This window comes from Ichthyophthirius multifiliis (assembly GCF_000220395.1).
Source record: "Ichthyophthirius multifiliis unplaced genomic scaffold scaff_1120509250986, whole genome shotgun sequence".
Taxonomy (NCBI): Eukaryota; Ciliophora; class Oligohymenophorea; order Hymenostomatida; genus Ichthyophthirius; species Ichthyophthirius multifiliis.
Genome location: NW_004086311.1, coordinates 55,167 through 77,546, shown reverse-complemented (window position 1 = coordinate 77,546; position 22,380 = coordinate 55,167). Strand labels below are relative to the sequence as shown.

The window sequence follows — 22,380 nt, the reverse complement described above, 5'->3', positions numbered from 1 at the left end:
TATTTCATATTTTGGCCCGCCTTCTACATTACAAATTGCGATTGTTTTGTATTTCTAACCCCCAAATGAATTATATATGAATTACACATTTTCAATTTCACCGCTTTCTAAGTGGCCAGACAAAGGTAAAATATCAAACACTTCATTTATAGGAACTCTCTTATTTATACTTTAGCTAGAACCTTAATCAATAATTTATTCTTCTATAAAACTCCATTAGTAGTTAATATTCATTTCTGACAAATTACACATACTTAATATTATTTTCTTTTAAGTTTCGTTTAAAATAGAGCCAAAATTAACGACATTTTATTCTAGTTTTATATTTGGAAAACATAATTCACCTATGAGTTCAATAGTATCTTTATGAGGATGTTCCTAATGTATAAAAATGAGTTTTCCTTTTTAAAATCCAGAAATTCTGTCTATTTTTAAACTAGGATCAAATTAAACTTTAATTTCGGCACTTTCTCCATAATTAAGTTCAAATTATTATTTATCAATAGAAAATGGGGGTTCAACTTTCACAATAAATTATGTTTTTAGCTAAGAAATGCAAGTTATATTCAAAGATTTCGTTATATTCTAAAAAGGGATATTTTGTTCCCATTTATATTTAAAATAAATACTCTTTTCGCTAAATTTTAAACTTGGCTTAATAAAATCTCCTTATATAGTAGTTGAATAAACTTCATATGATTTTCTTTCGTTTCCAACAATAGTGTTTAATACAAATTACTCAGGAATTAATCCTGATTTTGTAGAGTAGCCTCTAAATTGAAAAATAATTCCATGTTTTGCAGGAAGAACTACATTATCAGGAACTATGCTAAAAACAGTTTCTTCTGCTGTTTAATTATTATTATCAATTAAAGAACTTTTTTTCAAATTATCTTCAACTGCTTTTTTTTTTTCAGCTCTTCTTACCCATGTTAGCTTTTGTTATTTTCTTCCTTTATTTTATATAAATACTTCTATTATGTGTTTTTTAAAAGTATAAACGGTTTAGAAATCTAATAAACTTAAATCCATATCACAAAATATTGTCTTTCCTATACCTTTTGCTTTTAATACTATGTCTATATCTGTTCCATCTTCTATTATAAAATGTAAAATATCTTAAAACTTTGATGCATCGTCTGCATTGCATAATATTGGTACTTCTAAAGATTCTTAAGGTTGTAAAATTCCATGTTTTTATAATGGTTTAAATATAGAAATCTAATTAAGTAATATTTATAAAAAATTTAAAATATTATACTTTGTTCTTTGTAAAGCTCTAAAGTCAGCTTAAATTAAAGATTTATTAGTTATTGTAATTTTCTAAATATAGTCTTATAAAACATTTACTGATCCAAATCAATTTCTTTAATCGAATTTTATGCTTCAACTTTAGGACCAATAGAGGAAGCAGCAATATTAATAAAGTAAGGTAAATTATTATTACTTCCAATAATAATAATCTATAATAAAAAAAATAAAATAATAATAATAAAAAATTATAAAATATAATATAATATAATATAAAAAAATATAATTTAAAATAAAATAAAAACAACAAAATAAATAAATAATATAAATTATTAAAAATAATATAAAAAATTTATAATTTAAAGAAAAGAAAAAAAATTTAAAAAAAATACTCCTAAAGGTAGTGAAATATCTCCTAAAGTATTAGTAGTAAGTTTGATTTTAATAGTAGTTTCTTTTCCTGGCTAAATAATTCCTGATGGAGGGAACGCTTCATATTTAGCAATAATCATACTTTCTTTTTTTTATTCTTAAACTTCAAATTTAGCTTTTAACAAAGAATTATTAATAAGTTGTACTTCTTTCACATCAGAATGTTTTAGGAAAATTTCTCCAAAATCCAACTTGTCTTAAGGAATTATTTCTACCTAAGGCACCTCTGATTCTGCTTTAATACTTAAACATTTCATATCTTAAGCAACTCCTTTAATATCGATTGTTAGAACCATATCATAACTTTTAGTATATTTTGGAATAAATACAATCACATTTTCAATAGTTTCTCCAGATTTTATGTTTCCTTAACTTTTTTCAATTGTAAATTCTTTTTCATGCCCATTTTCTCCAGGAATTCTCAACACATAATCGAAAGGCACAGTAGATTTATTAGTTAATTTTAGTCTTTATTCTTAGGGAAAATTGAATGAGACTTTTCCGAAATCTATATATTCTTTGTCAAATTCAAATTAAGGAGCTCTAATATGTCCGATAAATAGAACTTAAAGAAAATCATTGGATCCATGTAATCTCCATTTAAACGTCTCTTTAAATTCTCCAGGTTTTGAACTACAGAAAGTTATTTTAATATCTTTTTTTTCGCTAACTTTCAACAATCCGTTTTCTGGAAAAAATTTAAACATTTTACCAAAATGTCTTTCATTTGGCAAAAGATCAAATTTACAATCAATATCTCCTTTGTTTTCTATATTAATAATTAAATTTACTTCTTCATTTACATAAGGATCTCCTAAATTAATTTCATTTTAGTTAAGTTCTGCTTTAGGACCAATTCCATCACCTTATAATTCCAACTCCAGCCTTTATTATTTACAAGAAATATTACAATATGCAAATGTACGGTATGAATGTTATCCTTAAGGACTAAACGTTACTGTAATAGTTATTTCTGAATTTGGCCAAATGGATCCTGAAATAGGCTAAATAGAAAAAATATCATCTTAAAATAATAAAAGATCATCATCAATTGCCTTATGTATATCTTTATATTTCCTAGTTAACATTAAATTTGCTTTTTTTTGAATTTTTTCAATAATAGTTTTTTCATCTTCTTGATCATCCTCTGAATCGCCTTCATTATCCATAAATTCCATTTCTTCATCTTGAATTTTTTCATTGTTTACAATTTCTTTTAAGAGCATTTTTTCTTCAGCTTCTTCTTCTTCTAATTATAATCTTAACCTTCCTTTTTTTTCCATTTCTTCATTTTCTGATTAAAAAGTTCTCCATTCAAAATCTATTTTTACTGGTGATTTATTAAAAATCTTAACAGTTCCTTAGCTTCTTAATCCTATGTAAGATTCTTCTAAAGAAATTGAATTTGTAGAAAAATATACTAAATGGTTTTAAACATCTGCTTTTAAACTAAAAAAAGCCTTCAAATTATCATATTCTAAAATACCTTTATTTTTATAAAGCTATGTTTCTTTTGGAAAAAATCTAAGATTTAAAAAAAATAATAAAAAAATTCATTTAAAAAAATACTTTAAAACTATTTATTCATTTTTCTCATATTCTAATACTCCTTCTTTTTTATCCACTTCAAATTCAGAAGGTAATGTCAAAGACCATTTCGTTGCTTTTTCACCTACATTTCTGATTATTATTGGCTTTTCAGTTAAGTATTTTACAGGGCATTATCCGAAATCAAGTATATCTGGAAATTCTATCATCGCTCTTTTTCCAATAGCATAAATAGGAATTATAAATTCTTCTCTTTCAGTAACAACAATAAGGTCATAATGATAGTCAATTTTAGCTTCAGGAGAAAATTTTATTATGAAGCTAGCTTCCATACCAGGAGCAATCTTTTTTTATTTTTTTATTTTTTCTAACAAAAAAAAAATTACTTTATTTCCAATATATTTTTTTTCTGTTTCTGTTTATTTTTAATTTGAAATTTAACTTTAGCCTAATGATTAATTTGAAAGAGCAGGAATAACTTAAAATAAACGAGAATCAGGTTATATTATTTTAACCCTTCTTGCTACCTTATCTTTATTTCGTAGTTTAAATATTTTTTCTTTCATTTGTAAAGGTTCATAATCAATAAATTATATTAAAGGAGGAATGGGTTCGAATAATGGTTCGTCTATTAAAACGTCACTCTATGTATATATTGAATAGTCTGCTAAATTCTAAAATTTCTTTATTTAGGGCTTTTTGAAAAATTCATCTAATATATTCCCTTTTAATTAACGTTGTACTAATTAACTTGGTGTCTTTTATTATTATTTTTTCTCGAATTTTTTTTATTTTTATTTACCATTTATAAGTTAAGCTTGCTATTTTATGTTTACTTTTGGTTGTTTTCTTAAATATTATATAAGTTAGATTAACCAATTCCTGACATTTTATTATATATGATAAATATTTAATTTTTTATCTTAAATAAATTATATTTAATTTTTTTTTGTAACTTATATAAAAAAAAGTAGTTTGAAAATAAATAAATATTATGTTTTTAATTATTTCTTAAATTAATGTATTTCAATAATTTTCAAAATTTTTAAACTTCATAAGTCTATTATAATTATGATTTAAAAAGTATTATTAAAAGTCTTATCATAACTTTTATAATTATATTATTCGCCATTAAAAGAAATAAATAGTTCTTAAATTATATTCCTAAATTAATTTCTAAATATGGAAAAATTATTTCAAATTATTAATATTTAATTATTATCGTTATTAGAATTATTTTAATAATAAATCTTATTTATTATGATATTTAATATAATATCAATTATTTTTATAAAGAAATAGTATTTAATATTTAGTTAATGTTTTAAATGAATTAATATTAATTTTAATTTTAATAATTAATAATATATTTAATTTATTTATATAAAACATATTTTATTAATTTAATATTAAAATGTATAAACTTAAACCATAAATAAAATTTTAATCTAAAAAAAAAAGTCATAATTTTATCATTATATATTTTTTTTAAATAAGAAATTAATAATATTAATTGAATATTATAATTTATAAATTTAATAATTTATTTATATATTTAATTTTGTTTTTATTATAATAAAATCTTTATTAAAATAATTACAACGTGAGATTACTTATTTTATTTTATTTAAAAATAAATAATTTTTGCAATTATTATTTAAAGTATATTTATAATGATAATTAATTAAAAATTATTAAATATCTTTTTTTATAATTTTAAATTTATTTTATTAAAAAAAATTTAATTAGATATTTACTAATTTTATAAACAAAAAAATATTTTTTTAGTTCGGTAATGTATTTTTAATTGAATTTCTTTAATTGCAAAAGCTATATATGAAATTAAAAGTAACAAAATAATTTTAAAATATCGAATTTATATTATTTTTACTTTTTATATAAATATTAAATAATATTATTTTGGTATTATTATTTATACAGTGAAATTATTACTATTAAGAATACTATTATAAAAATAATTTTTATTAATATAATAAGGATCTTTATTAATGTTATAAAAAAATTATTATTAGGAATATTATTATTATTATTATTATTATTATTATTATTATTATTATTATTTTTTTTTGAATCTTTACTTCTTTAATTTAAAATAATACTTTCTTTTATATTTTATTTATTAATTTTTTTATTTATTAATATTATTTTTATATATATTTTTTTTTATTTTATTTTTTTTATTATATTTAATTATAGTTTTTATTATTTTCATTTTTTTATTTCATTTTATATATTTTTTTTAATCATTTACAATTTTTTTTATACCAATTTTGTTTTTGATTTACAATATAAATCTATTTTTTTACATTTATCATTATACATTTTTAAATTTATTCTTTTATTTTTTTATTATGTTTTCTTTTATATAAGAAAACTTTGATTTTTATTAACTATTGTTAATAATTATTTTTTAATATATGTATATCTTTTAGCCTCTTTTATTTATACTTACATTTTTTTTTTATGATAGGTATTTCTTAAATTTTTTGATTTTATATAGATTTTCATGTTATTTCATTTTATATTAAAATTTTTATTGACTTGACTATTTATTTGGCTTTAATAAAATATAACCTTTTTAAAAAGATAAATATCATCAATTTTTATTTTTAAATTATTATTTTCTAATAAATATAATATTTTATTAAATAATTAGCTTTATTTTTTTATTGTTTTTATTTTTTTAATGTTATAGTTATTTTACAATAAACTTTAATAAAAATAAATTTAATATTTTTTTAATTAATTAATTAATTTTAAATAAAATATATATATGTGATAAATAATAAATATTTTTTTTATTATTTTCAAAATATATAAATTTTTATAGTAAAATAAAAATAGTAATAATGTCAAATCATAAATCTTTATCTTACTTTACATTCAATAATTTCTGTAATATAAATTTGTATTCTTCTTTACAGAATTCTTTCAATTTATTTATCCCTTCTTCTTCATTTTCATTTAGCCATTAATTCTCTAAAATCTTAAAAAAAAAATATAAAACTATTTTTTTTAAAAAATATAATATATAACCTTATTAATATCTGATCTTTTTTTAGGATCTAATTAAAGTAATTAATCAATAATTTAAATACATTCCTTAGGAGCATTAGGTATTAACTCTTACAAATCTTAAGCTTATAAATCTTAAAAATCCATATATAAAGATAGTTTTGTACAATCAGTCCAGTTGGATTCCTATTTATTTAAAAAAGAATAAGAAAATAAAATAAAAAAAGTAAGTATACATTAGCTGCACCTCTAATTTAAAAAATAACACATAATTATTCTATTTCACTATTAGCATGAAAAAAATGTTTTTTATTTTAACTTAAGAAAAGTTCTGCAATTGTACATCCAAAAGACCACATATCAACTGATTAATTATAATGCTTACTTCCAAATAATATTTCAGGAGGTCTATAAAGTCTTGTTATCATATTTCCTGTTAATTATTCATTAACTGAATTTGGAAAAGGTCTTGAAATACCCATATCACCTAATTTTATTGTGCCATTTTCATCAAGAAATATATTATTTGGTTTAATGTCCTTTATTATTTTTAATTAATAATTTATATTATTTATTACACGGTGAATAATTTTATTATCATGAAGATACTTTATTCCTTTTGCTAATTATTTTATTATTTATTTTTTTGCACTAACAGATAATTAATCTCTTCTTATTTCTGACAAATCTATGTATAAAGGTAAATGCATGTAAAGTTGTTCAAAATAATTTTATTAATTGTAAGATTTTTTTAATTTGAAGATATCATATGACTAAAAATGTATATTTTTAATAAATAATAAATGGATTATAATTATTACTTTTATAATATTTTCATGATTTATTTTATTTATATAATAAATTTCTTTTATTGAATTTTCATCTATCTATTATTTTTTATATTAAATTAGAAATATTTTTTATAATTTACTTCCGTTTAATTCAATTTATATTTTTTTAAAACACAATATTAACCTTTATTATCAACATATTCACATAACAAAATTTTTCCAAAAGAGCCTTCATTTATTATTTTTATTTTTAAGTATTTCCCTTTGTAAACTTTTTATTTTTAATTCATTTTGTATCTCTTTTAATGTTTGTAATATTATTATTTATAAATTTATTTTCTATTTTTAAAAAAAAAACAAAGGAAATATCTAAAAAAAATTAAATAATAAATTTATTATTTTTTTAAATATGCTTGCTAAATTAATATATTTTAGCAAAATTTATATCCAAACATATTGCATTTATTTATAAAATATATTTAAAAAATATGAATAAAGCTTAAAGTATATTAAATTTAAATTTAATTTAGCAGATATTTATTACAATAAAAAAAATATATATTTATTTAATAAATAAAAAATATCTTAATTTATTTATCTGAAATTTTTCTTTAAATAAACCCTTTTAATATCAAATAAATAAAAAAATTTCATTATTTTTATTATTAATAGAAAAGTTTTCTTTTACCACCTTCCGCGGTTTTAGTATATCTTTAATCATTAGGAGTAAAATTTCTACCATTAATGTTATTATCCATAAAATATTTATTAATTCTACCTTAGTTTTATTAAGTTAAAGGTCTAATATCTTGTCCTCTTTTAAGAATATTATCAAAGAAAAGTTCACTTTCAGGCATAGTATATCTATTATAGAATTTCATATTAGAAGCTGAATAAGGACCATAGAAATATTCACTGTTTTCATAAGAAAAAAAATCGTTTTATATTTTAATTTATCCTCCTTATAGTTATTATTACCTATTTTTTCTTGTTTTTGAATACAATGTTCTAGATCTAGTATCTAAAGTATTAAAACTATGGATTGAATGTTTTGTTGTACTATTGATTTTTTATAAAACAGCAAGTCTTTCTTTTTATCTTTGGGCTTATATTGATTATTACAATTAGTTTTCTTAAATATTTGATAATTATTATTATACTGCAAGTTTTCTTTATATGTAAGATTAGTTAGATTTTAAATAGTTTTAATCTTATTTATATAATTGCCCTCTTAATTCTCTAATCATACTTTCCTTTTCATTTTGAATGTTATTTAGAATTTTAGGCCCAATAGTTCCAATAAATTTATCCATTCTGTCAACTTTAGATAAGACAGTTTAATTATCTGAAAAGTTCCTTAAAATTTTTTATTTAGTGGGTTCTTAAATATTTTCATTTAACCTTTTATTAATATCAGAAATTTTTTAAGAAACAAAAAATTTGTTATTTAATTGTTATTCAAGAAGCAATTATTTTTTTAATTATTATGAATATTTTTGTTTTACTAAGTTATGCACTTTTTCTCTCTCTATGGCTATTTACTTTTCTTCGTTTTAGTTTAACTTTCTAATACCTACATCATATTGATTTGGTACTTATCTTTTTTCTAAATTTAATAAATTTTCAGGTTCTTTGCTTATTTAATTTTATAAATTAGTTTATATCTACTATTAATTATTTTAGTTTTATTACTAGTATTGTTATTATGATGCCTACTTTTACTATTAATTTAATTTGTCTAAATCATTTGTATTTATTATCAAAGAATTCTGAGACATTTATTTTGAATTTTGACTGCTCATTTAACTGTTATGATTTTATTTTCTATTTTTTAACTTAAATTTTTTTGCTTCTAATACTTATTGCTTTTTTTATTATTAAAGAAGTAAAAATGCATTGTTTTTAGTTTTTTTTATATATTCTATTAATAAAAATATTTAATCTTATTCTTTTTCTTAGTTTGTTTTATTTTAATTGGCTTCAATTTAAACTTAATTTTATTCTGTATTATTTAATTAAATACCTATTTATTCTTCTTTTCTTAATATTATTTAATCTTCTAACAGTGGTTCATAATTACAAAAGTAATTCTAAATTCTTTAAGTTATTCTGTTTCTTGTTTCTTTAATATCTTCACTTTCCCTTAGGTTATTAATTCCATCTATTCTATTAACATTATAATCTGCATAGTTTTCTTTGATTATCTAAATTAAATTAATTAAAAATAAAATAAAAAAAATGTTTTAAATAATTAATTAAATATTATTAATTTTATTTTACTTTTAAAGCATCATATCCACTTTCTTAAATTAAATTTAATAATTTAATTGTATAATTCATTATTGTTTCTAGCCTTTTTTCAAAAATTTAAAGTCCTTTATCTTTTAGATTTTCAAAATTATGAAATACAGCCAACATTTGTTCATTAAAAGTTTCAAAGTTTCTTTTTTATTCATTTAAGTAATTTTTAATGATATTATTGTTACAAAAAAACCATACTAATCTTTCATTTTTTATTTATTAGAAAAATCTTTTATTTTCATAACATTTCTTTTCAAATATATCTTCAAAAAGTTAACTAATTTCCTATTCTGAATACTTGTCTGTTTTAATATTTTAAAAATATTAGTTATCATTTATATTTCCATTTTAAATATCTATCGTATCTTTACATTTAATAAATTATATATTTATATATATATTATAATTTTTTATTTTGTACTCATTTTTGTTACGCTCTTTAGATTATTATTAATAAGTGATTTTTTTATATTTATTGATCTATCATTAAATTAGCCTTACCAGATCTCTTATATATATTAAAGTATTTCTTTTGTAGTTAAATTTATTTCAATAGGACATATGTTTTCTGAAAAGCTATTAATTTAGAAAATTATTTAACCTAGTCTATTTATACTTTCGCAGAAATTGTAAAAGAAATGAAATAAAAAATTCTAATTTTTTTAGATTTTTGTTAAAAGTTTTTAACTTTCTAATAAGTTTTCATCGTTATTTATTATATTCACAGTAGTTACTTTTTATTATTATTAATTTTAGTCACTTTCTTCATTTAATATTATAATTCCTGTATCAATTGCATCTTTTTTATTTAAGAATTCTTTTTCAAAACTTTTATCTTCTTCCATTTATTATACGTATTTATTTTTTTCCTACAATTATTATAATTCTTATTAAATTTATTTATATTCTCCTTGTTTTTTACTTTTATTTTCTAGTAAAATACTATGTCTTTGTTTTAAATTTTCCTACACATATGAATAATTATTATATAAACTGAATAACTACTCAATTAATTTATTAATTCCAATAGGATGCTATCCAAAAAACCTTTTTTTTTTATTACTTTATTTATTTATTTATTTATGTATATTACATTTCAATTTATTCAATCATAAAGTTTCTATTATTTGCTATATTATTATTTATTTCCTATTCTTATTATTCTAATTCATTTTATTATAATTTTCTACTTTCTAAATTAAAATATGAGTCATCGCTAATTTTATTTTAAATATAAACTAAAACATTAAAATAATATAAAATCATACTGATGTAATAAATTATGTTAATAAATTTATTAAATTTCTTATTCTTTCACATCTCCTTATAAAAAGAGCGACTCTAACTACATAAATGCTTAAATATATTTAATAATATATTTGGTTTGCATTCTTTAATTTATAATATTTTATTATTTGATATCTTCTAAACTTATAATCTACACTAATTATTCATTTTCTTTTTCCATTTCGTCCCTTCTCATCATTTCATGAGATAATATTTCTTCAGCAGTTTTTTTGAGTTTTTCTTCATTTTTCATTCTTAAAAACTATTTATCTTTAAATTTATTACCAATTTATTTATATTCATTTAAATTCTTAAATTGTTTAAAAAAATAAATATATAATATATATATATATATATATATATATATATATATATATATATTATATTATATATATATATATATAGTATATATAATATAATTACTAATTTTCACTTAGTTCAAAGTTCTTAAAACTCCTGTCTTTTTTTCTTTTGCTTTGTAATTTATAGCCTCTATATCATGAAATCTTCTTTCTGCCGTATAATTAAGAAATTCTAAATCATTAAATTCCATTTTAAATTTTTAAGTAGTTTTGAATATTTCTTATTAAGCTTACATCAATTACTGATTTCTCTACTATTCATTAAGAAAGTTATTATCAGCAATTTAAATTTCTTCCTGTAAATATTTTATATAGTCATTTAATGAAATTCTATCTTTTGCTTAAGTTGAAGAAATAGTTTAAACACCTTCTGATTTATAATATTTTTTACTAAAAATAGAAGATAAATTATTCATTCTATTACTATTTGCATTAAAAAGGCTTTATCCTTCAGGAAGAGGCTACTAAATTTAATTAATTTCTGTGATTTGTAAGAGATTTATGTTTAAATCACTTAATTATTTTTCTTTTTTATTTTTAAAATTTATTATTCTGTCAAACTCATTTTTAAATTTTATTTCATTTTTTGATTAAATTGACTAAGCTTCATATTTACTTATTTCTTCCATTTTTTAAAATTCAAAATTTAATTAATCTTTTTCTTTTTAATGTCTCTTCGTAAATTTTCCTTTACATGTCTTTTTCATTTTCCATATTTGCGAAACGATGCTTCTGTTTTCGTGGTTTTGATACACTCATTTTTTTTATTTGTTATTTTATTATTTTTAGTTTTTATTATTTTATATATTTTATAAAATAGTTATAAAAATAAAAAAAATGATTTATAATGTATATTTTTTTCCGTTTTTTTTTTTAAAAAAAAATATAAAATAAAAAAATAGTATTTCCTTTTAAACTTTATTTAAATAAAATAATTCTTAAACATTATTTAAAAAAAATAAAATATAAAGTGTATATAATATATTAAGTTGAATATAGTAAATAGGGGAATTAGTTTAATTATTATTATTTATGTATTTTTTAAATAAATTAAGACAAAAATAAAAGATTAATAAAAAATTAATATTAATATAATTTTTTGATTAATGAATGAAGGTTAAAAAATTAGAAAAATAAAAAAAATATTAAAAAGAAATTAATCATATATAGTAAATAATAATAATTGAAATGAAAAATTAAGGTAATTTATTATTATTTATAAAAAGAAATAAAATTAATTAAAAAACTATTAACTTTAATAAAAAAGATTATTTAAAAAATAAAAATAATATATAGTAAGAACATTATTTAATAGGATAAAATTACATAAAAAGAAGAATAATTATTATTTATAACTTTTTCTAATATAAAGATCAAAAAAAATAAAAATATTTAAATAAATTATTTAAATTAAAAAAAAAATGAAAATAATTACAAAAAAAGGAAAAATATATAAAAGTAAAAAAAAAGATTATTATTTTACCCTAAAAAAAAAATATATATACTAAATAAAAATGATAAATATAATATAATTATAAAAAAAAAATTAATATGTATGAATTTTTAAAATATATATATAAATATTTTTAAATATTTATATATATATTTAATATATATATATATATATTTATTATTTATAGTATAATTTATTTTAAAATTACTTAATTAAAATTATTTTAATATTATTTTTATTTTTAATAAATAATAGTTACTATAATAATATTTCAAGAATTAAAAATATTGAATAGCAAAATACTATATTAATATAAATTTGCGATTTATTTCTTATATTATATTATTTCTATTTTTTTTTATTTATTTAATATTATAAAATATATTTATTTATATTTTATTTTTCTTGTATTTTATTTATTTTAATATTATTTTTTAATCTTTAATAAATTTTTATACATATATATATAAAATTAATGTTGAATAGATAAATTTAAATAAATTCAAAAATATTTCAAATTAAATAATCTCTTGATTATAGTCATTCAGGTACAGTTTGGGATGCAGGATTATTGTTTTGTCATTATATATAGAATAATTTTCTAGAAATATAAAATAAATACAAAATTGAAAATAAAAAAATTCTTGAATTAGGCTCAGGTACAGGATATTCTGGCTTTTCAATGCTAAGTTTTAATCCCAGTTTAATTGTACTAACAGATTAATAATAAAATTAATAAATTTTAATAGAAAATATAAACATAAATAGAGATTAAATTGAGTAAACTAAAGTTTTTAATGAAACTTTAAGTTGGGGTAAATAAAATAAAGGTTAATTTTTGGATTTACTAAATAAATATGGCTAATTTGAATTTATTATTGGAAGTGATTTAATGTACGATGATTCAAATAGTTTGCTTTTATTAGAAACTATTGAATATATATCATAAATTAGTACCAATGTAGTATTTTTTATTGCTTACATCATAAGAAAAAATTCTGAATTATAAATTATTAATTAAATTAAATTAAAATATAAATATGAAGAAGTTAGTTAAACATAATTTGCTAAAGATTACAGAGATGAAAATTTAGGAATATTGATCTTTTATTTATGATAAAAATATAATTATATTTATTAATATAATAATTTTTATTTTTTTATGTATTAATTTTATTTTATAATTAATATTATTATATATAAATTATTTATTTACAATTTATCTGAAAAAAAGTTTCATAAAAAAATGAACATAAAAATATATACTACTTTTTAGCAGGGTTTATTTTCTCTATTTTTTAAAAAAAACTTAATCAAAAAAAATGGTAATAATCATTTATCTAAAATATTTTTATTCAACTATGTTTTAAAAGAAAAAAAAATTTAATTGATATTTTATAAAAATCATTTAAAAAAAAATATATATATTAAATTTCATATTTATATGAAATTTTTAATTAATATATAAAATTAATTACTTATATTTTTATAATTTAACAAATTTGCAATATGTCAAATTAATAAAAATTTGGTTAAGATTATGAATATTAAAATAAATTAAATCGTAAAAATGCTGACCGTGTTAAAAACAGAAAAATAACTTCTTAAAGATTTGATTTATAACTTCCGGATAATTCAATTTAAACAAGCAAATACACTTTTTATAATTTTCTTCCAAAAAATTTAATTGAATAGTTTTCCAAAATAGCAAACCTATATTTTTTAGTATAAATTTTATTCTTTAAGATAAATAATAAAATTATTAAAAAAAAAAAAGATAGCAGGATTTTGTTAAATTATTCCTTAAATTTCTATTTCTGATGGTGTGCCAACTATTTTTTTGCCTTTAACAGTAATTTTAGCAATTACAGCTTCCAAAGATTTTTACGAAGATTATAAAAGAAAAAAATCAGATAATGAGGAAAATAAAGTAAAAAAGTATAAAACCCAATAAAATTAAAAAAAAGAGGCATGTCCTAGTATGGAAGCCAGAAATTCAACAGTTTATTTAACTAGAATGGTAACTTATAAGAGTTGGTATGTACATAAAAGTATTTAAATTTATAAAAATAAATATTACATATACTTTATTTTTTATTAAGATTTTAGATAAAGAATTTATTCCTGCAGATGTATTAATACTATCAACATCAGAAAAAAAAGGAATGGGTTATATTGAAACAAAATCATTAGATGGCGAAACAAATTTAAAACAAAAAAATGCTTAAAAAGACATTTATTAATATTATGGTCCCAAATTAAATGTAATACTCTAAAAAATATAATAAAACAAATATATATTTAAACAAAGACTTAAACTTTAAATTCTAAAAATTGTATTTTCTCTTATGAACTACCTAATCCAATTTTATATAAATTTGCTGGAACTTGCGTTTTACCAAACTAAGAAAATGACTTTCCAATAGATAATAATAATATAATATTAAGAGGATGTAAATTAAGAAATACAAAATGGGTTTTAGGATTAGTTTGTTATACAGGTCATGACACGAAAATAATGAAAAATTCATTCAAGGCAAGAGCAAAAAAAAGTCATTTAGAACATACAATGGGTTAATAGATAATATTTATTTTTATAGTTTAAATTGGGATTTGTATGTTTGCAGCTCTTTATTATATGATTTTTTATAGAGAAAATAAAAAAGATTTAGGATATTTAGGAATTGATTTAAATTCTTTTGAAAGTCAAGATTATTATAATTTTTTTGTTAGGTTTGGAAATTGGGTTTTGATTTTTAATAATTTTGTTCCAATTTGTAATCTAAGAATATTATTTTTTATTTTAAAAAAAAAAATAGCGCTTCTTGTTACTCTTGAGATGGTCAAATTTATATAAGCTATAATAATCCAAAAAGATTAATATATGATATATAAATTTAAAGATGAAAATGATGATGAAATAATAACTCAAACAAATGTACAAAGTTCGAACTTAAACGAAGAATTGGGTTAAATAGAATATGTTTTTTCAGATAAAACAGGTACTTTAACATGTAATATAATGGAATTTAAAAAAATATCTATAAATGGAATATCATATGGTAAATAAAAAAAATAAAAATAAAATAAAAAGAAAATAAGGAGAGCCATAATCAACAGAGCAACCAAATAATGAATATGATGCTTAAAAATTTCCAAGTGTAAAAAATGTAGATTTTAAAGATAATAAATTTTTTTAAAATTTTTCTGATAAAAATAATCCTGAGTATTAAAATATACTGAAAACTCTAAAAATATTGGCATTAACTCATACAGTAATAATAGAAATAAAAAATGAAAATGGTGAAAAAGAACAAATATATAATGTAAAAAAAAAAAAAAAAAAATTAAAAAAAATATATAAATAAATAAATAAATAAATAAATAAATAATTAATAAATAATTAATAAATAATTAATAAATTTTAATTTTAAATAAGGCATCTTCTCCTGATGAATTAGCCTTGGTTAATTTTGCTAAATACTGTGGTGTAGAATTTAAAGGAATCGATGAAGAATAGAATATTCTTTATTAAATTAAAGGAATAAATAAATAAGTTAAACTTCTTCATGTATTTTAGTTTGATTCTACTCGAAAACGTTAATCAGTATTAATTTAAGATCTCGAATCTAATAAAATTTTTTTATTTTGTAAGGGTGCTGATTCAGTATTATTAGCTTTAATTGATAAATAAAAATCATAAAAAATTGAAGAAACTGAAAAAAATTTGGATGATTATGGTAATATTGGTCTTCGTACATTAATTTTGTGTGAAAGAGAAATCCCTATTTAAGAATACACTTAATGGTAAAAATAATATCAAGAAGCATGCACAACTTTAGTAAATAGAGAAGAGTATATGATATAAGTACAAGCTTTATTAGAAAAAGATCTTATTTTAGTTGGCGCAACGGCAATAGAAGATAAGCTTCAAGATAAAGTTGGCGAAACAATACATTCTTTGAAATGTGCAGGTATAAAAGTATGGGTGTTAACAGGAGATAAAGTAGAAACTGCAATAAATATAGGTTTTTCTTGCAAGCTATTATCAAACGATCTTTAATAATATGTAATAAAGCTACAGAAAAATTTCGAAATGTATAATGACTAATAAAACGCACAGGACATAGAAGATAAACTTAAAAAAACACTAATCGAAATCTAATAAAACAAAGATGAAAATGGATAACTTAATTATAATAATGCATTTATTATAACAGGAGAATCTCTTATCTATGTATTAAAAGGCGAGTTGAAAAATTTGTTAATTTAAATAACTAATTATTGCACAGCAGTACTTTGCTGTAGAGTTTCTCCTTAATAAAAGTAATAAATAGTTACTTTAGTAAGAGAAAATAAAAGTAATGTTTCTACACTTGCGATTGGTGATGGAGCTAATGATGTTAATATGATTTGTGCTGCTCATGTAGGAATCGGAATTAATGGAGTTGAAGGATAATAGGCTGCTAGGGCTAGTGATTATTCTATTGGAGAATTCAAAATTTTAAGAAATTTATTGTTTTATCATGGTAGAGAATCTTATAGAAGAAATTCTAGACTTGTTTGTTTTAATTTTTATAAAAATATTATTCTTGTACTTCCTTAGTTTTGGTTTGCAATCGAAAATGCTTTTTCTGGATAAACTCTATATGATAGTTATATTTATTAGCTTTTTAATGTTGTTTATGCTTCACTTCCAATTATTATTTATGCAGTAATTTATATTTTTTATATTTTAATATATTTTTAAATTAGGTTTTTGATGAATAATATGAATATAAAGTACTTGTTGCTAATAAGAAAAATTATTATTTATAAGGAATTAAGCGTATTTTTTAACTTTTAATAATGTATTTAATTTTTTTAAATTTAGATTCTCTATTCAACAGAACCGTATTTTGGTCTTGGTTTTTAAATGCAGTTTGGTAAAGTGTAATAATATGTTTTTTTAGGTAAATTTTATATATTTTACTTTTAAATTTATAATTATAAAAAAACTAGTTTTTATAGTTTAGAATATACTTTTGGAAATTAAAAAGGTTACTCTTTGAATTTTTGGTCAAGTGGAACTATGGTTTTTAGTTTAGCTGTTTTAAATGCAAATATAAAAGTTATTATTATTTCAAGTGATCATAGTTTTGCAAGTTTATTTTTTAATTTTGGATCCATTGTTGTATATATAGGGACAGTATTAATTATTGATATTATGTTTAAAACTTCTAATATATATAGAATTATACTTTAGTAAAAACAATAATTTATCTATATAATTTATGTTATTTAAAAATTATTTTTTATAAAGAATACTATAAACTCCTTATTTCCATTTAGGAAACATTTTAGCTATTGGTGCAACCTCGTTTATTGATTACTTTTTCGAATAATGGAATAGTAAATTATTATATTTTTTTTTAAAAAAAAAAAAATCAAAGGATGGAATTAAGAATAATTTTATTATACAAAACTTAAGACAGAAAAATGAAACAAAATAAAAATAAATAAAATTTACATTTTTTTCTAAATATAAAAAAATATAATATAAAAATTCTAAAAAAATAAAATTATTGTTAAAATTTTATATTTATTTTCCTCATTAAATTTTTTTGCAATTTTAATCATTTAAAAATTTATTTTCTTTATTTAGATCAACATCAAATCTAATTTATTATTGTTTTCGTGGAACAGGAGGTCCTTAATAAGGTTGATAATTATCAGTATCTTCTAATCTTAATTTGTTATTTATTACCTTAGTATCTTAGGAATGTTTTTAATTATTTCGTTTTTATAAAGGAGGTTATTATTCATCGCAATTATTTTAATTTTATTAATTAAGTTTTTCTAAATCAAGTTTTAAATTTACTTTTTTTTTAATTTCTTATTTTTCTGTATTTGGTGGAGTTTATATATTTTTTGCAGATTCAAAATTTGTATTTAATTGTTCTTTTGTTTCTAAAATATCACTTTATTTTATTTCTTTTGTTACTTCTGCCTAACAACAATTTCCCATTTTTATATATTAAATTGGATAGATATATTTTTTTATAATTATTAAAATTTTTTTAAATAAAATAAAATAAAATTAATAATAACATATTTTAAAAAATATTTATTATTTTTAAAATTTTAATTATTTAATTATATAACAAATTTTTCTTTTTTTCTTTTATAAACTTTTTATTTTTATATTTTATTAAAAATTTATTTTTAATAGTTTATTGTTTTAATTTATATAAATTTTTTGTTAATCAATATAAATGCGATATTATTTTTTCTCACCTTATTAATATTTTTATTAATTTTACAAAAAAAAATTAATAAATTATAAAAAAATTGTGTATAAAATATATAGATATTTACTATAATTATTATAATAAAAAAAATAATAAGAGATTATTCAAATTCTATTAATATGAAATCAAATTATGAATTATTTCTTGTTAATTTAATTATCAAATGAAACTTATATAAGCATGTATTGCATTTTTCTTATATCAATAAAAATATTTTTCTTAACATTCTTTTATTACAGGATTTAGATACTCAATATTTTATTTTACAATTTATTTAGTAAAAAAGTATTTACAATCACTTTGTATACAATTAGGGGAATTTTCAATATTTTCAACACCTGAGCAATTTTAGCAAATATTTTTAAATTTAATATATTATTAGATGTTATTATTATATTTCTAATCTAACAAAAAAGCAAGGGCAAGCTTATCTTATTGGCATTTATTACATATGTTAAATTTAGATTTTTCAAAACAAACTATACAAGTTTAAATATTATAGTAATTTTTTAATTAATTATATTTTTTATTATTTAAGCTTAATAAATTAGGTTTTACATATTCACTTTTCATATTATGAAACCAATCCTAGTTATTTATATTTTAATTATTTTTTTTCTAAAAAAATAAATTTACATCAATATTAATTCCAAAAGTGAAAAATAATTTTTTTAAATTTTGATTAATATATTTTTAAATATAATAATCATAATTAAGAGAATGTTAGTAATTTTCCATATAATCATTAACAGAAACTGAATACTCTTAGAGTTTTATAATTCCATTTTTTTTTTTTTTTTCTTTATTAACAATAAAATATTTAATTATTTCTCCATGCTTAGGTTTATTTTGAGGATCCTCTTTCATTAAATCTAAAGCGACTTTTGCATGGGCTGACGTATTAACATAATTTTAAAGTCTACATTATTTAGAAATAATAAAGTCAGTTGCATTATTTTAATCATTAATAATTTTTTGCCATTTTTTATTTAGATAAATTCTCAAAGTAGTTAAATTTTTAGTTTAGAAAAGTATTTGTAAACATTTGTTTAGAATTTTTCCAACAATCTGACATCCATCTTTTCTAATAATTTACATTCCTTTACTTTCAAATTTAATAGGATCATCTTCATTTTCAATATAGTTACCTGTGTACTTTTTTTTGGAAAGTAAAACTAATTCTTTATAAACTTTCTCATATTTTAATTTTATTGGATAAGGATAAAGTTTAGTTACTTCTTTTGATATTTCTTTCCCTATTTTTACTGCTTCTTGCATTGATCTTCCTTTTAAATTAACAAACACACTATCAGTATCACCATATATAACCTTTTATTGATTTTTTTTATAATATTGTAAATTTCTTTTTTTACTAACCTTAGCATCCCATTTTTGATTAGAATTAATAAATTCAATAACCTAATTCATAATATATTTAGCAGTTGAAACAATAGAGTCCGTAAATTCTCTTAAAGGCATTTTTCCACTTGTAGTGGCTCCTGTATAACCAAAAACGACGCACATAAAAAGCTTAAGAGATTTTTATCTAGAAATTAAATTTTCTAATATACTTTTATAGTTTTCATATTATTTCAAATTATTTTTTATTCGAATTCTTGTCATTAAAAATTCATGTAAAACGCTAGGAAAAATACCTTTTCTAATGTTTCTTTTGACAAATCCTACTTAGTTTTTTGTTATGAAGATATTTTTTTTAACTTCTTCTATATTATTATTGCATTTTTTAAGTAAATCAGGAAAATCTACAGACCATTTTTTTTATATTCCTAAATTTTTATTTCCTTATTCATCCAAAAATTCATTTATATTTCCTATACAAGTAGAATAACACATATTATATGCAACAATTAAAGAAGGATATAATGATTAAAAATCTAAAACTATGACTGGACTATTTTTTTATAACTAGTAACAAATAAATATTTTTTTTTACTCAGGGTAGAATATCTTTGCAGGTTCAAGTGTAATAGGCATAGTATCTAATATTTTTTATTCAACTACATTATTTTTACTTCCACTCATCATTAAGAAATTCAAATGCCTTGAAACTCTATAAATAATACCTTCAACTCTAAATATAGATCCTTTGTTAATCTTTTTTTTTTTTTAATTTAATAAAGTGAATATTATTAAAAGAATATATATGTATAATACGGAAGATTCGAAATCATAACCATAAAGTTTTGTTTCTTCAATACATTTTTGAATAATTTTAATTTTTTCATAAATAATAACTGTTTTTAAAACTCTTAACAACATATATTTTACTACATGACATTTATTTTTGTTATCTTCATACATTTTGGTTAAATCTGAGTTTGAAAATATTGGAATTCTTATTCTTAATAAATAAAAAAGAACACTTTCTAATTCATAACATTAAAATTTTTTTTCAAATTTTACTATCCTCCATAAATTAATTATTATTCTTCCATTTGCATTCAAATTCGGTTTAAAGTTTGCATACCATCCAACTTAAACTTAATTTTTTTCCATATTTTCTTTTAATTATTAGTAGTTTCTTTCTATTTATTAAGGGCATCTTGATAATTTATCCATTATATCTATTTTTTATTACCAAGCCCTATTAGTTAGATAAGCTAAGGATTTTCTTTCGGTATCATAACCTATAATTATATCTATGTCATATTAATGAATTATTTGAACAAAGGTATTAATTAATTCTATTTCATCTTAAACTACATATGTTGTTTAAAAATCAGATTTTTATAAATCAAACTATAAATTTATTTCATTAATTGATTAGTTTTATGATGTTATTATTATTCCTTAGTCTATTTTTATAAATAATAATTTTTTATTTAAAAAATAAAAACCTTAAAATTTCTAGTTATTTTTAGTATTTTTTATAACATAAACTAAAAATTATATAGAATCTTATTCATGTTTAGGTTTTAAATTAGAATAACTTTTTGCAAAAACTTCAAACGTTAAAATAGTGATATTTTATTCAAAAATAATGCTTTATTGAAAATTTAATTATTAATTTTTCTCTATTTCTTTTGACCTTATTTTCCTTATTTCGTCTTTAACTTCGAATACTATTTTTGGAGCTTTTTTCGCATAGATGTATTATTTTTCTGCCCCTTTCATAAACTAATTTTCCTCATAATCTTAAGTTATATAAACTCTAGCATAATTAGGGAGTTTTAATTCGTTTTTAATACTTAGAAAATATTATTTATTTGGTTAAATCTTTAAGTAATGGCTATCTAAAATCTAACATATTTATAAACTAGGTTAAGCTTTTTTAATATTATAGTATTCTAGGAGTTCATCATATCTTTCAAAAAAAGCACTATTTTTTTATTATAAATTTTATTTAAAAAAATAAAATATTACAATTAGTTTTTAGTAGGGAAAGTTTTATTAAATTCATACAATTAAGGACATTTTTTATTGTATAAATATACATTTTGAAAATATTAATTTTTTTGAAAAAAAGCTTAAGAATTACTTAAAGAATTATGAATAAAAAAGCATTTACAAATACAAGTAGGTTAGAAGCAAAAATTGCAAATAATAAATAAAAGATTATTTTTAAAAGATGTATATTGATCTCTCCAAATTTAAATATTATTTTTTTC

At 18.4% G+C, this 22,380-nt stretch overlaps 4 protein-coding genes across 4 annotated transcripts, besides 34 other annotated features; 1 reads left to right on the top strand and 3 right to left on the bottom strand. All coding sequences in view use genetic code 6, as the record gives it.

Moving 5' to 3' along the window:
• Window positions 1–352: 352 nt before the first annotated feature.
• IMG5_124970 (hypothetical protein) lies at window positions 353–3,991 on the bottom strand (the record flags this gene model as incomplete). Its single annotated transcript, XM_004032269.1, has 6 exons — window positions 3,618–3,991; window positions 3,253–3,575; window positions 1,644–3,207; window positions 1,262–1,463; window positions 630–1,097; window positions 353–378 (listed from the first exon to the last, which is right to left on the bottom strand). The coding sequence occupies exons 1-6, from the start codon at window positions 3,795–3,797 to the stop codon at window positions 353–355; spliced, it is 2,763 nt and encodes a 920-aa protein (XP_004032317.1). The 5' UTR covers window positions 3,798–3,991.
• Window positions 1,452–1,524: a microsatellite.
• Window positions 1,452–1,538: a microsatellite.
• Window positions 1,466–1,538: a microsatellite.
• Window positions 1,468–1,580: a microsatellite.
• Window positions 1,470–1,625: a microsatellite.
• Window positions 1,478–1,598: a microsatellite.
• Window positions 1,501–1,549: a microsatellite.
• Window positions 1,504–1,555: a microsatellite.
• Window positions 3,992–4,553: 562 nt separating the features above from the next.
• Window positions 4,554–4,608: a microsatellite.
• A 645-nt stretch (window positions 4,609–5,253) lies between these two features.
• Window positions 5,254–5,313: a microsatellite.
• A 42-nt stretch (window positions 5,314–5,355) lies between these two features.
• Window positions 5,356–5,440: a microsatellite.
• Window positions 5,358–5,440: a microsatellite.
• Window positions 5,358–5,480: a microsatellite.
• Window positions 5,358–5,493: a microsatellite.
• Window positions 5,379–5,493: a microsatellite.
• Window positions 5,421–5,515: a microsatellite.
• Window positions 5,516–5,909: 394 nt separating this feature from the next.
• Window positions 5,910–5,943: a microsatellite.
• A 240-nt stretch (window positions 5,944–6,183) lies between these two features.
• Window positions 6,184–6,749, bottom strand: IMG5_124960 (hypothetical protein; the record flags this gene model as incomplete). The annotated part of the gene is made up of 2 exons (XM_004032268.1): window positions 6,184–6,453; window positions 6,504–6,749. 2 exons carry the CDS (start codon window positions 6,747–6,749, stop codon window positions 6,184–6,186), a joined length of 516 nt encoding a protein of 171 aa, XP_004032316.1.
• An 842-nt stretch (window positions 6,750–7,591) lies between these two features.
• Window positions 7,592–7,642: a microsatellite.
• Window positions 7,593–7,656: a microsatellite.
• Window positions 7,603–7,651: a microsatellite.
• A 2,826-nt stretch (window positions 7,657–10,482) lies between the features above and the next one.
• Window positions 10,483–10,522: a microsatellite.
• A 456-nt stretch (window positions 10,523–10,978) lies between these two features.
• Window positions 10,979–11,064: a microsatellite.
• A 701-nt stretch (window positions 11,065–11,765) lies between these two features.
• Window positions 11,766–11,819: a microsatellite.
• Window positions 11,780–11,821: a microsatellite.
• A 755-nt stretch (window positions 11,822–12,576) lies between these two features.
• Window positions 12,577–12,635: a microsatellite.
• Window positions 12,600–12,659: a microsatellite.
• Window positions 12,660–12,869: 210 nt separating this feature from the next.
• Window positions 12,870–12,908: a microsatellite.
• Window positions 12,909–13,582: 674 nt separating this feature from the next.
• Window positions 13,583–13,618: a microsatellite.
• A 9-nt stretch (window positions 13,619–13,627) lies between these two features.
• Window positions 13,628–13,661: a microsatellite.
• A 218-nt stretch (window positions 13,662–13,879) lies between these two features.
• Window positions 13,880–13,914: a microsatellite.
• Window positions 13,915–13,970: 56 nt separating this feature from the next.
• Window positions 13,971–17,829, top strand: IMG5_124950 (phospholipid-translocating p-type flippase family protein, putative; the record flags this gene model as incomplete). Its single annotated transcript, XM_004032267.1, has 9 exons — window positions 13,971–14,186; window positions 14,239–14,502; window positions 14,564–14,725; window positions 14,773–15,238; window positions 15,281–15,523; window positions 15,582–15,787; window positions 15,901–17,175; window positions 17,217–17,413; window positions 17,463–17,829. 9 exons carry the CDS (start codon window positions 13,971–13,973, stop codon window positions 17,827–17,829), a joined length of 3,396 nt encoding a protein of 1,131 aa, XP_004032315.1.
• Window positions 15,816–15,884: a microsatellite.
• Window positions 15,822–15,884: a microsatellite.
• Window positions 17,830–18,608: 779 nt separating the features above from the next.
• Window positions 18,609–18,678: a microsatellite.
• Window positions 18,635–18,707: a microsatellite.
• A 613-nt stretch (window positions 18,708–19,320) lies between these two features.
• Window positions 19,321–20,856, bottom strand: IMG5_124940 (hypothetical protein; the record flags this gene model as incomplete). The annotated part of the gene is made up of 4 exons (XM_004032266.1): window positions 20,706–20,856; window positions 19,988–20,321; window positions 19,848–19,906; window positions 19,321–19,339 (listed from the first exon to the last, which is right to left on the bottom strand). Exons 1-4 carry the CDS (start codon window positions 20,795–20,797, stop codon window positions 19,321–19,323), a joined length of 504 nt encoding a protein of 167 aa, XP_004032314.1. The 5' UTR covers window positions 20,798–20,856.
• Between the last annotated feature and the right edge of the window lie 1,524 nt (window positions 20,857–22,380).